This window comes from Podarcis bocagei (assembly GCF_964188305.1).
Source record: "Podarcis bocagei genome assembly, chromosome: 6".
NCBI lineage: Eukaryota > Metazoa > Chordata > Lepidosauria > Squamata > Lacertidae > Podarcis > Podarcis bocagei.
The window spans coordinates 35,354,279-35,370,197 of NC_138130.1; the positions used below are offsets into that span (position 1 = coordinate 35,354,279).

At 41.8% G+C, this 15,919-nt stretch overlaps 1 protein-coding gene across 2 annotated transcripts; it reads right to left on the bottom strand.

Moving 5' to 3' along the window:
- Positions 1–6,631: 6,631 nt before the first annotated feature.
- LOC308588602 (S-geranylgeranyl-glutathione receptor P2RY8-like) lies at positions 6,632–10,964 on the bottom strand. Of its 2 annotated transcripts, none has more exons than XM_081197116.1 (2): positions 10,818–10,964; positions 6,632–8,354 (listed from the first exon to the last, which is right to left on the bottom strand). In XM_081197116.1, the coding sequence occupies exon 2, from the start codon at positions 8,311–8,313 to the stop codon at positions 7,258–7,260; it is 1,056 nt and encodes a 351-aa protein (XP_081053242.1). In that variant the 5' UTR covers positions 8,314–8,354; positions 10,818–10,964; the 3' UTR covers positions 6,632–7,257. The 2 variants fall into 2 exon arrangements, with proteins under 2 accessions (XP_081053242.1, XP_081053241.1); XM_081197115.1 differs by lacking the exon at positions 10,818–10,964 and adding an exon at positions 9,879–9,933.
- Positions 10,965–15,919: the final 4,955 nt, after the last annotated feature.

Consider the following 15,919-nt stretch of genomic DNA (forward strand, 5'->3'; position numbering starts at 1 on the left):
ATTTCCCCCCAACTGTACCCACCAGTCCCAACCACACTTAAGGATGGGGAAGAAATTCAGTTCAGTTCTCATTTAAACTCAGATTTGTCTCATTTGCAATTTCTAAAACAGTGTGAGAACTGAAACATAGTCATCTTTCCAAGTAATGTGTGCAAAAATACACATACAGCAGCAAAGTGTCCATAAAACTGCATATATCGGTGAGAACATACAAATACCGTATTTTTTGCACCATAACACTCACTTTTTTCCTCCTAAAAGGTAAGGGGAAATATCTGTGCGTGTTATGGAGGGAATGCCTACGGGTGGCATGCCTACGGATTTTCCTCCTCTAAAAACTACGTGCGTGTTATGGTCGGGTGCGTGTTATAGAGTGAAAAATACGGTACATATTATATTATGGGAAATTGTTTTGCAAAAAAAGGTGTAGATTAGGATAAATTTGTATCAAAATGCTGATGAATTTTCATGAGGACCTTTTTTTTAAAAAAAGAAACTGCAAAATGATGTAGAAAACTAAATTTAAGATTGAAGAAAGAGAAAAAGAAGAGAAACTGAGCAAAACCAAGATTGACAGATCCACCATCCCTACCTACACTTGATGCCATGTGATGTCAGGTGTGGGGCAGGTAAAGCTGCAGCTGCAAAGGAACAACCAGGCAGTTGCCAGGGACCAGGTGCATGAAAGCATTCACAAACCAAAATTCACCTTCACTCTCAACCTCTATGACTTCACTAGGCCTACACAAAGTGAGATTCTATTTCATAATCCCATGATAGGATTTACCCTAGTTTAGGGTTGCCATGTTTCAAAAAGGAAAAGCCCAAAATGGCTGAGACGTCAATTCTGCCTTTGGAATCCTAGTAATGTCCAGGAAAATCCAGACATATGGCAGCCCTACCCTAGCTGATCCTCCATTAGCAAGCCCAAAAAGGCAGGATTCAGGGATGGAGAACTCCCTCAAACCCTCCAGGTGTCAGAAGCCATCCCAGTTTCTGATTTGATCCTGGAATATCCCACTTTTCCTTAGGATACCCCTATTTTCATTGTAGAAATATTGGAGGGTATGGAGTTATGAAATCCACAAAGCCAAGGAGATAAGTAACTATACAACCTTTAGAAGACATCTGAAGGCAACCCTGTTTAGGGAAGTTTTTAAATGTTGAATGTTTTATTATGTTTTCATATAAGTTGGAAGTTGCCCAGAGTGGCTGGGGCACCCAGTCAGATGGGTGGCATACAAACAATAACTTCTAACAACTTCTTCTTCTTCTTCTTCTTCTTCTTCTTCTTCTTCTTCTTCTTCTTCTTCTTTAGGACATCCCTATTTTCATTGGAGAAATGTTGGAGGGTATGCTCCCTTCCCACTGTGAAGACATCTGAGGTAATTAGGGGAAGGGGTGCAATGTTTGCTATCCATCAGGAAAGACAGACACAGCCAAAAGCGTCATGGCGCTTTTTAATTGTTTTATATTTGAACGTATTCTCTGTTTCCTCCTGTCCTTACAAGCTGTACCTTCTTCTTCATACCCTGATCATATTTACTGAGGACTTCTTCAGTTAGCTGAAAGCACCCCACAAAATGGAAATGGCCCTGCCAGCTGAAACAGGAATGAACATGCACACCTACATGCAGAGAAAACACGGCAAGTGTCCCGTGGTAAAAGTAGGATTCATGGGTTTCTTATGGTGGTTACAGAAAACATTTCTTTGCTTAGTAGAAATCTATATTTGGAAGTTCACAGATTAACCATTAATGACAGAGAAGCTAACAGATAAGCACTCTTGAGGGCTAGCGTCTCTATATTTTTCATTAGTAAACTGTGATGTTGTGGTTACAAATACAACTGTGATAGTGAAAAACAGACTAGGTTGCAGGGTGTTGCACTTCCTTCCTCTTGCATGTTAGAAATCAAGTAGGTCATGAGAGGGGTGTGTTCACATAGACATCAAAACAGTTTAAAAACTTGTCAATAGTTCTGCTTCTGTAGAGATTCTATAAGATTTTTTTTAAAGTTAACCAGATAGGCTCTCAAGCCCCAAGGTTTTCCAGTTCCCTCTTAGCTGCTATCAGGAGTAGGTCAGCAATAAAAACTCATTATTCAAAGAAACCCAAATAGCGCAGGCCTAGTGATCACAGCAACCGTCTCACCCCAATGATGGAGTTGTGAGGACTGCAGGTCCCCACCTTCCCATCGCTCCTTAAGTCTCTTCCTCCTCTGGTTCCTTCCTAAGCAATCTGAGGCTCCTTCGTCTTGCCCTGTCTTTGCTCCGCCCTCTTCATGCCTCTTTGGGCTCTAGGAGACCCATGGGGAGGGGCGGTGGTTGTTGCTACAGGAGGGGGAGACAGCCTGGCTTCCTCACCAGCCTGACTCATCGCTGCCTCTTAGCCCCACTCCTCTCCATCCTCCGATTCTGCCTCTGGTTCTGGACTGCTCTCTGCCACAGCCTCTTCCTGCTCACTGAACCCGGCTTACCTCTTCAGCTTCCGACACCTCCTCCTCCCAGGCTGGATCTAGACACGTCAAAGAAGTGATTCAGTTAAACGCATTGTAAATTCATACAGGGAAATCCGGTAGGGAAAGACGGGATTCCACAGCGCCATCTAGTGTCACAGTTTTATATTGCATACACAACACATATAAAGTGCTTTTTCTTTACCAGTCTAGCTGAGTCTCCAGTCTGCTCTCTTTTCTCCCTCTGACCACTCATCATTGTCTCACCACCAATCCCCTGGCTCTGAGCCTTTTTCTCATGGGTGTTCCCCAGCTGGTGCCTTTCACCACTCTTCTGCACCCGGCCCATCCATGACAGTCAAGAATATAAGGGGATTAGCCAAATAAGCCAAATTCATCAAAGTTAAGGCTATTGAGGGCTATCAGGGAGGTCTGGAGGGTGGTAACATGGGAACAATCCTTTTCTGCAGTGGCTCCCCACTTGTGGAATGCTCTTCCCAGGAAGATTTGCCTGACACCATCATTATATATATTTAGTCTACATTCCCCTACAACCAGGCATTTGGCCCTTAACTGTCTGTGTCCTTTTAAAAGTGGGAGGAATGTTTTTAATGTATTTCTTTTTCCCTTGGTTTTAATATATCTGTGTGAGCAGAGGGTGATTGTCTCTCTGGTTGGTTGTAAGTCATTTTGGGTAAGATAAAGCGACTAACATATGAAACAGAAATGAGCATCACTGAGTTTACTACAGCATACTCACAGGAAACTTTGCATATAGAATTGCAGTCCAAGGTGATCCTAATAAATTGGGTATTCTGCTGTGTGCTGTTTATCTTTGGTGTGTATATAGAAATATACCTCTTCCTGCAATTTTGGACTCTCATTGAGGGTGTGGCAATGATGAACTTTGTCCTCTTCAAAATTTACCACTATACCACTGATTCTGATAGCTAATCAATCAGACTTATATGTGGACCAATGGCTGCAGTCAGGTTACTGCCTGACTTATTCATACACTTTGTTCACCCTCTTTTATCACATCTAGTCCTACCTTCCCACAATTCATATACTGTTGTTTTTTGTTTTTAGTCCAGCACAACAGGTTATCTGTGACCACTTCTCCACCTCATGGCAGCCACAATACTGGTTTCATCATATGTTAAGCAGTAACAATATTAAGGGGCCAAATATTAACCTTCAGGCACCTTCTCTCTCACTTGAGCACAGTGCTTTTCAACCTTAGGTTTCCAGATGTTCTTGGACTACTGCTCCAATCATCGCCACCCATCTCAGGTGGTGGTCTTGGGTGATGGGAGGAATGCAATGAGGAAGATTGTGTTACTCTTCCATTCTTCTGAAAAAAAGTTGGACTTTTTTTTGTTGTCTTATAACACGTGGAATAGACCACAGGGAAAATACTTGGTGACAATAATTGGCTGTCTGTGTTGAATGGATGCCTTATAAAAGGGAATGCCGTTCTTTATTAGTTCATGGGTTAGTGAGGATCTTATCTTCTGATGACACTAAAACAGAGGGGTAGAAATTATCGGGTAATCAGTTTCTTCACTGACTTCATTTATTTATGACAGCTCATTTATTGTTGTTATTTTATAATTGTGGGGAGGCTACAAATAAGCCCACCTGAGCCTCTAGTATTCCCCCACCATGTCCCAATGTCAACATTTCCCTCCCTTTATTCTGTAGGCGTTAACAGCAGCAGCCCACTTTCCCCTGATAGAAGTTATTGACAGACTAAGAGCATAATCACATAGTCATAATTAGGGGCAAGCATCCAAAATATACAGCCAGCCATGGGCCACCTATTCAGATTGAGCAGCACAATTTCTAGCTACTGCTGCCACAATGGAGTAAATTTGAAATGGGACTTGCACCCTTGTCTCCTACTGTTCTTCCTTTCTGCTGGTCACCCCCTTCACTGAAGGGTACCACACAGTGGAAGCTAGGATAGGGACCATGGCTTGACTATAAGCTCCATGATTTTCAACAGGAAATTGTGTGTGAGAGAGCCCTTGTGTTCAGGGTCTTCTTCATGGCTTCCCATAGGTGTCTAGCTAGCCGTTGTGAGAATCAGCTGCTAGACTAGATAAGTAACTGGCCTAATTCCATCGGACTCTTGTGCCCTGATGAGTGTTATTTGCCACCAAGGAGAAGGCCTATCTTTCCCCTACAGTAAGGATGCCCCACTATACACACACCTTGAGGAAATTGTGGAACTGACAGGGAAGAGAAAGGGGAATTCAGCTGCTTGATGGTCCTCTCTCTTCTCTACCTTTTTTGGGAGGGGGGATGTGTACTTGGTTTTGGGATGAGTAGACAAGTATGTTTGCCCATCTTTGCCCATCATTTCAGTAAATCAGCCTAATTTGGTGTTGCATCAGGGTAAGGAGTTGAGCAACTGTCCTTTTCTCATCTAGCCAGCATAACTCACGGAAAAGATTGCAGCATTAAACTGCTATAAGGTTGAAGTAGTTTTAAAATTAGGGGAAATGCAGTAACTGGAAGAACAGTTGAGAAATGAGAACAAGCTTATTAGGGGAACATTTTGCAGTCTTCAACACTGGAGATTTCCAGGGAAGGGCATCTACATACAGAGCGGCACGTGGAGAACCATCAGCCCACAGGCCTATTTAGGCCAAGCAGTTCTTTTCTTTGGCCCATGACCTACTTTGACCTCCTTTCAAGGCATGCTGTCAGGCAAGGGCTTTGCAAGCCTCAGCACTTGCAAAGGCCTTGCCTGAAAATGCACACCTTTGAAGCTAATTTGCATTCAAACTGTACCTGCAAGCACACATTTTCCCTCTCCATTTGCAGGTATAGTTTGACTATAAGCCTCTTTGAATTTGTCACCTGATGCTGTCATGTGATTGACAAGTGACCAACCCCATTGAGTGGGTCCAGCTCCCCACTGCTGATGCAGAGTAGCCTATCTTAGGAGAAGAAATTGAGACAGATGCCCCCACGCCTATCTCTCAACCTCATGAAAATTCATCAACTTTTTAGTGCAAATTCCTCCTAGTGTGCACATTTTCAAATGTAATTCCCCCAAATATGCACATTTTTGCACAGCATTTCCTTGTAATATAATGCATTTTTGTATGTTATTTTCATCAATATATGCATTTTTATGGAACATGTTACCCTAGTATACAGGCTTCCTCAACCTTGGGCCTCCAGATGTTTTTGGCCTACAACTCCCATGATCCCTAGCTAGCAGGACCAGTGGCCAGGAATGATGGGAACTGTAGTCTCAAAACATCTGGAGGCCCAAGGTTGAGGAAGCCTGCTAGTATATGTACATTACTTGGTTGGAGAACTGTATTGCAAAATTCAGAGAAGCACAAATTTTGATAGATGGTTGTGTTTCATGTATTTCTCAGTTTATGTAGGTTTCATAAAGTGTGAATTAGGTACGTTCACCTTTAAATGCAAACTGAATTGAATTTCTGCCCCAGGATCTAGTCATGTCTTCTGGATTATAAGCCTGAGGACCACAATCTCAGAGCCTTTGTGGTTGAAGAATGGGGTAAAAATGCTATAAATACATAAAAAGGATCACAATGAAACATGAGGCTTGGTTGATATAACATACATGACTGTCCTTTACAGAAATGACTTTCATGCCTCATATACATTTGGAGGTATGTCTGGTTGCTATTTATTATATCTATAACCTGTTTTTCCCTCCAGGGAACTCAGTGCAGCTTACATGTGGTTCCCAGGAAGTTTTGTATCTAGGCAATGCTGAAGGCCAAACTGCTATTCATCAGCCCCTGGTCCACACTGATGAAGACCATCTACATGACAGGACTACCAAGCAATGGGTAACAAAATTGGAGACAGGTGAGAAAAAGCCTGAAGTTATCCAAGCACAATTAGTAACTGTTCACAAATTGAAGCCTGTGTGTTGGGCTCAAACCTTTTAGCAAACAAATAACATTTAAGTGAGTTCAGCACAGAACTCCTCCAAGAAATAGTTGCCTTTCTCTACAATATTGAGATTCCACCCTATCTCATTCCATAGCAATAATATGGTTCAGGAACAGTTTTGTCACTTGATTCTGCCGGTTGTGTAAATTGACCCTGATCTCTCATGGTTATCCCAGATTTGAATATTCCAAAGACAGCAAAGAAGAACATTAACTTAAGATTGGAATGCAGACACAATAAACATTCTTTTATTAAAACTATATGAATGTAGTATTTAAGAATGGCACTTGCAATATTGTTACCTGAGATGGCAAGCACCATCTCAGGTGCTTATACAAAGATTTGTCCATACAAAGCTTTGTCAGACCAACATCAATAACAAAGAACAAATTACAAGATCATTCTAATGACTGAGAATCTGTACTCCAGGTAGTTGCATTCTTTTGTGACTTAGTGGCACAGGTAATTTGTGACATTCAAGGAAGGCAGTCTTAACAAATGTCTGTTTCCATTCAACCAAATATTTCTACTAATATTTGTTCCATAAATTCTGCACAGTCAAAAGTGATTAAATACATGCTTTCCTCCTCATGCTACATTTGCAGGTGCCTCTTAATAAGACAGGTATCTTTCAGCTGCACCAGTCTAACTGGACTTTGACATCAGTTGCCTTTACTCAAAAGAAATAAAATCATGTGTGATAATTGCAGTCCATTAGATCTTCCAGAAACGTTTGGCAAAATAGCTCTGTGTAACTTGGCAGTTGAGGTTCTGCAATGAATTAGCTCCTGATTTTTCTTGAGGTCAATACAGTGCACTGGCAAAGTTTATTACATTCCAGAGCAATACAGACTATCTATTCAATACTTTTTGCATTGGTGTTATTTGGATATCATGCTCTGAAAAGATTGGAGTATTTTCACTGACCCCAACAGTTACGCATCTGCAGAGCTTCTTCTGTATCTTTCGCCGAAACTCTTTGGATCCAAAGTAATAAACCAATGGGTCAAGGCAGCAATTGATGGTGGCTACTGCAAATGAAATTTTATATTCAAAATAAAATGATTTTTTCTGAATAGTGAAGACGTAATGGATAATTGACATGATAATGTGAGGCAAGTAACAAACCGTGATCACCAGTAGCAACACTATTATCAAACAGACAGTCTGCTTCTTAGTTTCTCTGAGTTGGGTGGAATGGGAGTGGAGAAGTGTTATGATGATTGAGAAGTAGCAAAACCCCATGATGAGCAGTGGTAGGAAAAAGAAGAAAAATACCAGAGAGCCAAAGTAAGCGATGAAGCGTGCTGGCTTGTCATCAAACATCTCTTTAGGCAAAACATCAAAGCAGGTGATTATATCCAGGTTTTGTACACGAATTGTTAGGTTGGTCATCATGAGTGGGACGAGGGGCAGTAAGACAAACACCCAAATGAGGGCACATGTCAGGACAGAGGTTCGCATGGATCTCATGGCTTTGTAGCGCAAAGGGTGGACGATTCCCAGGTAGCGCTCAATGCTGATGCACATCATGGTCAAAAGGGAACAGTGCACATTACCATAGGACAGAACGGTGACAATACGGCACAGAGCATCCTCAAAGGGCCAGTTGTTTCCCCGTAGATGGTAAACTATTTGAAAGGGGAGGATCATGCTGTAGACAAAATCAGCAAGGGCCAGATTGATGCACAACACAATGGTGGGAGTCCAAGGCCTCGAATACCGACACAGGAACCACAAGCAGATGAGGTTGAGTGGGATGCTGATGCAGGCAATAACTGAGAAGATGGTAGACAAAGTGACCTGGAGTGCATAGCTTCGAAGCATCTCAAATGTGTCATCTGACACAGGCCTTACAGGAGGGAACAAGACTTTCGATGTTGGGATGAGTGGCATATCTTGAGGCATCCTTCTTCTGAAAAGAACTGAAAGCTGGTGGAGTCTCAGTTCTAGATTTAAAAAGGAAACGTATATGTAACATCCTTCACTGTAAGCAAGCAGTATGGTAATATATGTACTTTAACCTCTGTCTATTACACAAATGTGGTGTTTTGTTTTTTAAAAAATGGATATCTAAAAGCATGTAAAAAGTAAATACCACAAAAGCTCATAACCATTAGGGATAGTGGATTAGTGCAGTGGACCATTTTACTAATAAACACTGGGTATTTTCACACTTCATCAGTGGCGTAGCGTGGGTTGTCAGCACCCGGGGCAAGGCAAGTAATTTGCGCCCCCTAACCCATGGATTTGTGCCCCCTAACCCGTGGATTTGCGCCCCCTAACCCTAACCCCCAGATGTTGCGCCCGGTGCGGCCGGCCCCCCCTGCACTTCCCACGCTACGCCACTGCACTTCATGGCATCACATCTGGTTCACCCCAACATGCAAATGACATAGGGAGAAATTGGATGCCTGATGCAGTTGCAGACGATGGACAGGAGGTGGCACAAAAACATGCAGCTCCACAAGAGAGGAGAGGCAACATCTGTTGCTGCGGAACCGACAAATTCAGCAGCAAATGCCTGAAGTTAGATGGGGCAAAGCAGGGATCATACACAAGTCCACACTACCTACCTTTCTCTAGATTTACATGGGTACTTTCTGCCATTATGCTGTGCTGTTGGGACCAGGTGGAATAGTTTGTGTTATTCAACCATGATAGCCAACTGGCCAGTTCTCTAATCCTAATTAACACAACAATCTCTCAGTAGGATTATCGTGACTCGCTCAGGAGAAGGTAAACCTGAAACATGGATGATGTTTCAGACTACATAATGATATATATGAGCCAGAGACTATGGAAAATGCGACACGAAGTTGAAGGCTTGCTTAGTGTCTGTGAAGATATAGGGACTGTCACCAAAGGAACACTTGATTATTATCATACATGAATCAGTTACGTGTATCCTCACCTACAGAAGTTAATAAGGTTCAGCAACATGAGCTGACAGAGGACCAGAATCGTGTTCTTTTGGTAGTGGGTGCAACTTTTCTCATTCACCCAGTGCTATGCCATGAAGAGCTACATTTGCCAAAAAAACCCCCACAACTCTTCTATACACAAGAGGTGCCCTTTCCTATATTGTGTAGGATTTTCCTTTCCATAAATAGTTCCAGCATTTATTTATTTTTTAAAGTGCACATAGACGCTCAGAAATTTTATTGCTAATTATCACCAGAAACCATTTTAAGAGCAGGGTGCTTCTAGATGGGTGTTCATAATGGGATCGGCACACCTCATGCTTGCAAGTTGTTGTTTTTCTCCATTGTTCACATGACACTCCATTCTTATGCATTCACAACTTGTATTCCCCCACCCTGTGCCTTTAATTCGGATTGTCGCTTTCCAGAGAAAATCTGTTACATTTTTAAGAAACCTGTTGCTAACAGGCCACGTGAAATCTCTCAGTGACTCATTTATAATATTAATTAAACCCTGGTCTCAAATCATCCTAAGAAGTAGACGCATACTATTTCCTCTGTCCTGATGTGCATATTTCATAGGTTCACTGAGCTAGAAAGCTGTGTAGGGAAGACCATTTCTTTTTTGTTTCCTAAAGTTCAGCCTCACTGTCATTCTACACTGGAGATGCAGGTATGCTTCTAAAAACAAGAGAATCGTATTATTTTGGATTAATACACAGGAATGTATGCTGGCTATTTTAGGTAATACAGAGGTCAAGGAGTACAGAAGAGAGAGGGGGAAATGGGGGCAAACATTTTTTGCAGCTTGCTGTATTTTCACCATGTGTTTACTGATGAGAGTAGTTTGGGTGAGTAGCTGCAGACATGATGAAGTCAGGAAATAAACCCAATTTTCTTTGCTTTTGCTTTCCTGTTGTATGTTTCACTTGAAGGAACTCACTTCTTGTGAAATATGTTTCCTTTCATGACCGTCTTTCCTCACTGCTGTTTTGTAACCAAGAAAAGAAGAGGGAGCCCTGCTTTCAGAGACTCTAAAAGCTCCCTGAGAGGAGGTTGAAGAAATTCTTGGCCCACTCACGCACTTCCTGTTGTGAAGTGTTTCCTTATATGCTTTATGCTGAGAGTTGCTTCTTGTGTGAGTCTGCAAATGCTACAAGTGTTGAGCGTGCACAAAAAATATATCCCCATGACCTGTGTTCAAATGACTAACAGCTAAGGCCATTCGTAGAGCCACCACAACCTTTAAGAAGGGTGAAGCAGTCCATTTCAGAGGGCAGATCTCATATCTTCCAACATTTCTCCTATGAAAATAGGGACATCCTATTCCATAATAATACTGTGTTGGCCTGAATATAAGCTGTACCCATATATAAGCAGCACCTTTAAAATTCAAGGGCCTGCAGTGATAGAACCAAGTGGGCCTTCTTGGAGAAGACATTCCATAGCCCAGATTCCATGGCTGAAAAAGCTGCCTCTTGTGCTCACCTGGTGTGCATCAAATGGCAGTGGAACAGTTGATCTGAATTACTTGCATGGGTTTCTGCAGGAGGATAGCTCAAGATAGTCCATGAGATATCCCAGTCCTAGACCATTTGGGGCTTGAAAAGCTCAAGACCATTTTCTTCTGAATTACACCTGGAAAGAAATTAGTAATCCATGAAGAATGGAACAATACCAGAGCTTTGCTTCAATTCCAGTAGCTCTCTGGGAGCTGATGGCACTGCCATGACTAGCACGTGCCCATCTCACTTATTGTATTCATAAATACATGGTGGGAGTAGGATTGTACATGCCAGCGTTGCGTGCCAACATGCACCCTTGAGAAGTAATTCCACCAACATGTTCAGTGCCAGGGTGACACCATGGTGAGGACGCTGTAAAGTGAGATGTCGATATTTTAATAAAACAAATAAAAATAAGATACATGCATGCCAACGCTCATGAATGTATGGGAAGGATGTGTGTACCTCCCTCATGTCATCCACACCTTCCACATGGTGTCCCTACATCAAGCATTGATAGGCTCAGGCCAAAACAAAATAGCACCGCCTTTACACCATTCCATATATAGAAGATGAGCGAGCTGGCCACTGAATCTCATTTCAGCACTGGTGACAGGACAGCATCCACCTTTGCGCCTGAGGGCAGCAGGCTAGCTTAGGTAGTACAGGACAAGCTGCATGGTACACACACAGATTTATCCTCCAATAAAGGAGAATGGTTATGGGTCAGAAGGAACAGATATTACGTGGCCCTCCCCCCAGCACCTGCTGCCTGAGGTACTCGCATCACCTTGCCTAGTGGTAGGGTAAGCCCTGACTATGGATATGGGGCAGACCTACAGAGGTGACAGCCACACCACTAGTCACAATCTTCCAGATATCTTTCCCCTGTAAAACCACCAACCAACCAGTGCCTTCCCAATCACAGTGTGCCACAAAAGGAGGCTTGGAGCAAACATGGTGGTGAGAGGCTTTTGCCTTCTTACAGACTAAGTTTAGTAAAGCCAGTTAGTGAGCCAACAGATATACTGCAAGAGATGGCTGCCTGTGTTCCTATTCTTCCCTCCCCAGGATTGCATGTCATTCTGATTGAGAAGATTATTCTTATGGACTCCTGGTATAAATTAAACAGTGTGAAATAAAACCAATCCACTGATACTCCTGGCAAGACATTGTCTTTGGTCAGGTAGACAGAGGAAACCCATCCATTCCAATTCCAAGTTCCTGATGAACTGGGTGTGTGGAGAGAACAACCACCAAACCCCATGCTATATTTAAAGGTGAGCTGCATTGGAGGGCTCAGATGCCCACATAACAATTAGTAAACTTGTGCACCTCAGGATTACTGCAGAGGCTCATGGGAGATCCTTTCCTGCCAATCAGAAATTTCCCCTATCTTTCTGTGGGACATGTAAACTAGAGGTAATGAATGTCCATTGACCTCATTTGTATTATTAACTGTTCTTCCCCAAACACGCCCCTGAATTTCAAATAAGCTCTTTAAAAAATAAAGAAACTAGCATACTTTTGGGATGCTTTTAAAATTGTGGGAGAGGCACAATAACTATTATCCAATGCATATTCAGAGATCTTGCTAGGTGGTGGGGTTTAGGGAAATTATTATGTTTCCTTAGACTGACAGAAATTATCTAAGGTCCTTAAACCTGCAGTACAGTGGTACCTCGGGTTACGAACTTAATTCATTCCAGAGGTCCGTTCTTAACCTGAAACTATTCTTAACCTGAGGCGCGCTTTCGCTAATGGGGCCTCCCGCTGCTGCTGCGCTGCCAGCACACAATTTCCATTCTCATTCTGGAGCAAAGTTCTCAACCCAAGGTACTACTTCCGGGTTAGCGGAGTTTGTAACCCGAAGTGTTTGCAACCTGAAGTGTTTGTAACCCGAGGTACCACTGTATAGTGTTGAGAAATTCTGTTCTCAAAAAGGCGTATTTTCTCAAAGAGAATTTTTCATGTTAATGAGTGAAATTATCACAGTTAATGCAAAATGCTTGCTAATGTATGGAAGAGCTATTTACTCTGGGAATGAAATTGACCCAAGCGGATGGTAAATTTGTGTCTGGTAAAAATTCACAAGCATCCAGATGCCTGCATACATATAAATAGATATATATTAGCCTGTTACTACTACTACACACAGAAACCCCTTACCCAGAAGCACATACACTAAATACGTTCGGAACATATAAGTACTCATCTTTTATATTCTTTCATTGTTCATTGTACATGCTCTCCTTCTAGTTAAATAACTTTGCAACTGAATTCCACCCAAAGCAGCTTCCTGAGTAACAGAGCTAGACTTTGCAATACACTTAATCTTAAATACACTACACGTAAATAGTTTTTAAAAAAAGAAATAGCAGTCAAAACTAATACTGTATAATAAATTAAGCCTGTTAGTAAAAATGATTGCTTCTTCCGTTACCTTTTTTTAAAAAGAAAAAACAATTCGTTTACCTGTTTATCTGCCGCTGTGAAGGTTTGAGGTTCAAATTTTGTCTCAAGTGTCCGGACGCTGACTCCAGAGAGTATATTGCAACACCTACTTCCTTTTCATGTTCATGCTTTTGCGCACAAAAATAACACATATTGCATGGAGAACAGGATCTTCTATCCTCATGGTTCAAGTTTGTTTTTAAAAAGAACACACACAAAAAAGCAAACAAAACAAAAAAAGCAGAAATAACTACGCCCAATTACCCATGTCATTTTTTGCTTTGTCCCTTAGTATTGCTATGAGTTTGTGGGGTGCCTGGAACCCCCTTCTAATTCTTGGATGCCGGATATTGGATTTAGCAAAGTGTTAAAATACAGGTCAAACCAGCTTCCTGTGTTCAGGAAATCACCTGGGAGATCAGCCATTGTCCAAAGTCAAAGGAAAAGCAATGGTCCATTACGAAAGCTATGGAGAGGGTCTCTGTGCCTGATGGAAAAATGGGAGGAGCCCCTCCTCCAGCTCTGAGTTAGTTAGCAGGACAAAGACCAGGGTTGAAAGGAGAGTAGTTCCTTAGGATTGCAGTTGGCTGGAATGTGAGCACTGAGAGAATAAGTGGCCATCTGTAAAAATGCAGCAGACGGTCAGAGAGCCATGGCAAATTTCTTTGTGAATGTAAAGCTGCTTTGGCAATGGGAGAAACTTGTGGGGTGTTAATGCTGTGAGCCCCTCTATCGCAAGTTCAGATTGTATGCGTGTGTAAATAAACTATATATCAGAAAGACACCACAGTCTTTGCAAGACTACATGGAGTCTCACTTCAGGTGTTCCTCTTAATATCTATAGATGGTGTGTTAAGTTTTTCCATTGCTAGTACAGACCACATTTTGTTAGTTGTTGGAGCATGAGACTCTTAATCTCAGAGTCATGGATCCAAGTCCCAGGCTGGGTGAAATATTTCTGCACTGCAGGGGGTTGGACTAGATGACCCCCACTCTCCCTTCCAACTCTACAAATCTGTGATTCTGTGATGTACTGCTGTTTGAGCCACCAGCTTCCTTGCAATGTCGAGATATTTATTGCATTAGATTTCTTACATCCCAGGACAGGTTACAGTGCTATTTTTTTTCTAGAAAAAGAAGTGCCAGAACTCACTATGAACATCTCCCTTGTTCTCTTTTAATAGCAATGGCACCCACCTGAGAGGTGCTGGAACTGAGTATGAGTTTCAGCTAAAAAAGAGCCCTGGTTAAAGCAATTTAAAAACACAAGGAAAGGGGTTTAATGGGGGCAACATTAGACGGATGTTTGCCTTCTACCTTTGGAAACTGGGCTGCTCACAAGCCAACTAAATCAACGCTGTACACCACTGGACTACAAGCTACCAAGGGCCTAAACAGCCTCCTGGTGTTGCCTGTTGAGAACTGAAAAAAGAGAGGAGTTGCCAGCCATCGAGCAGGCCATAATATTAAGTCTGCTAGGCTGTGTTTGGTTTGGAAGTTGCAAGTTATTCAGATCTGCAATTAATACCTTCATTCAATACAGTGTGCCAAAATGCTCAGAAATGAACTCTGAAGAAAGTTGTAAGGATACTGCATTTCTTCAAACATTACCCCAAAAGCAGAACTTGAGCAATATTACAAATTGTCTATAATTCCATTGTGGTCTGACGGCACTCTGAATAATAATGCACTCAGTGGCTGGGGCATTCCCAACTGGTTGTGGTCTCTTTCCCCACCCCTTCACTTCCCAACAGCTAAAATGAGAGGCACAGTTCACTAGTGTGCAAGGCAAAAATGAAACATATAGGATTAAGTGAAAGGCCATTGCATCAATAAAGGTGGCAGAAAAGCACCCAGGATGTTGCAGGGATGCAACATCACACATGGAAAATTGGTGACTGCAGTGGCCCAGACTTCGCATGCATTAGGTGTCAGCAGAGTATGGCTGTGAAGTGGTAGGAAAGAGGAGTGGTAATACAGCACAGTCATGTATTCTTTATTTCATAAATTTTATACACTGTTGTTGTTGTTTTAAAAAATATCTGTGTGTATATATATTCTTCTTTTACAAAATTGTACACACATAAATCATGAAACATGACGGCTGACAAAAAAATGGGTCATGGGGGAGGGTAAATACTAAACATATTGTTTTACAGTACATAATAATAAAGTTATTACAGTAAACCAGTTCAATGAATTCTTCAATAAATCAACTCAGAAAATAGAACTGTAGAAGTGAGCTAATGAGCAGTGCCTGCTTATGTATGCCATATTGCAATATGCTGTAGGTATTTCTCATCCATGTATTGTTTCATTTGTATATTTAATAAAACCATACCACACAGTGTAAAAAACAGTATTGTTTTTCTCTCTCCCCTTGCCACCTTCATTTTTATTTTTTTGCAATACATTTTCCATTATGGCTTTTTGCCAGACTATTTTACACCAGTGATCAATATTCATTAATTGCAAGGTCTTCTAAGTGCTGGCTATTACTGTTCTAACTGCTATTACTAAATGTGTTATTAATTCCTTACTTTTTATTTGGTCCATATCTGAAGTATATACAGTCTAAGTATATACAGTAAGTCTAAAACTGGGGTTATTGGAATTGTCTGAGCTGTAATC

Coding starts and splice junctions, on each gene's coding strand:
- LOC308588602 (XM_081197115.1), bottom strand. CDS start 9,909: ATGAAATATGCACATCAGGACAGAGGAAATA. Junction 8,355..9,878: donor ACATCAGGACAGAGGAAATA/GTATGCGTCTAC, acceptor TTTTAAATCTAG/AACTGAGACTCCACCAGCTT.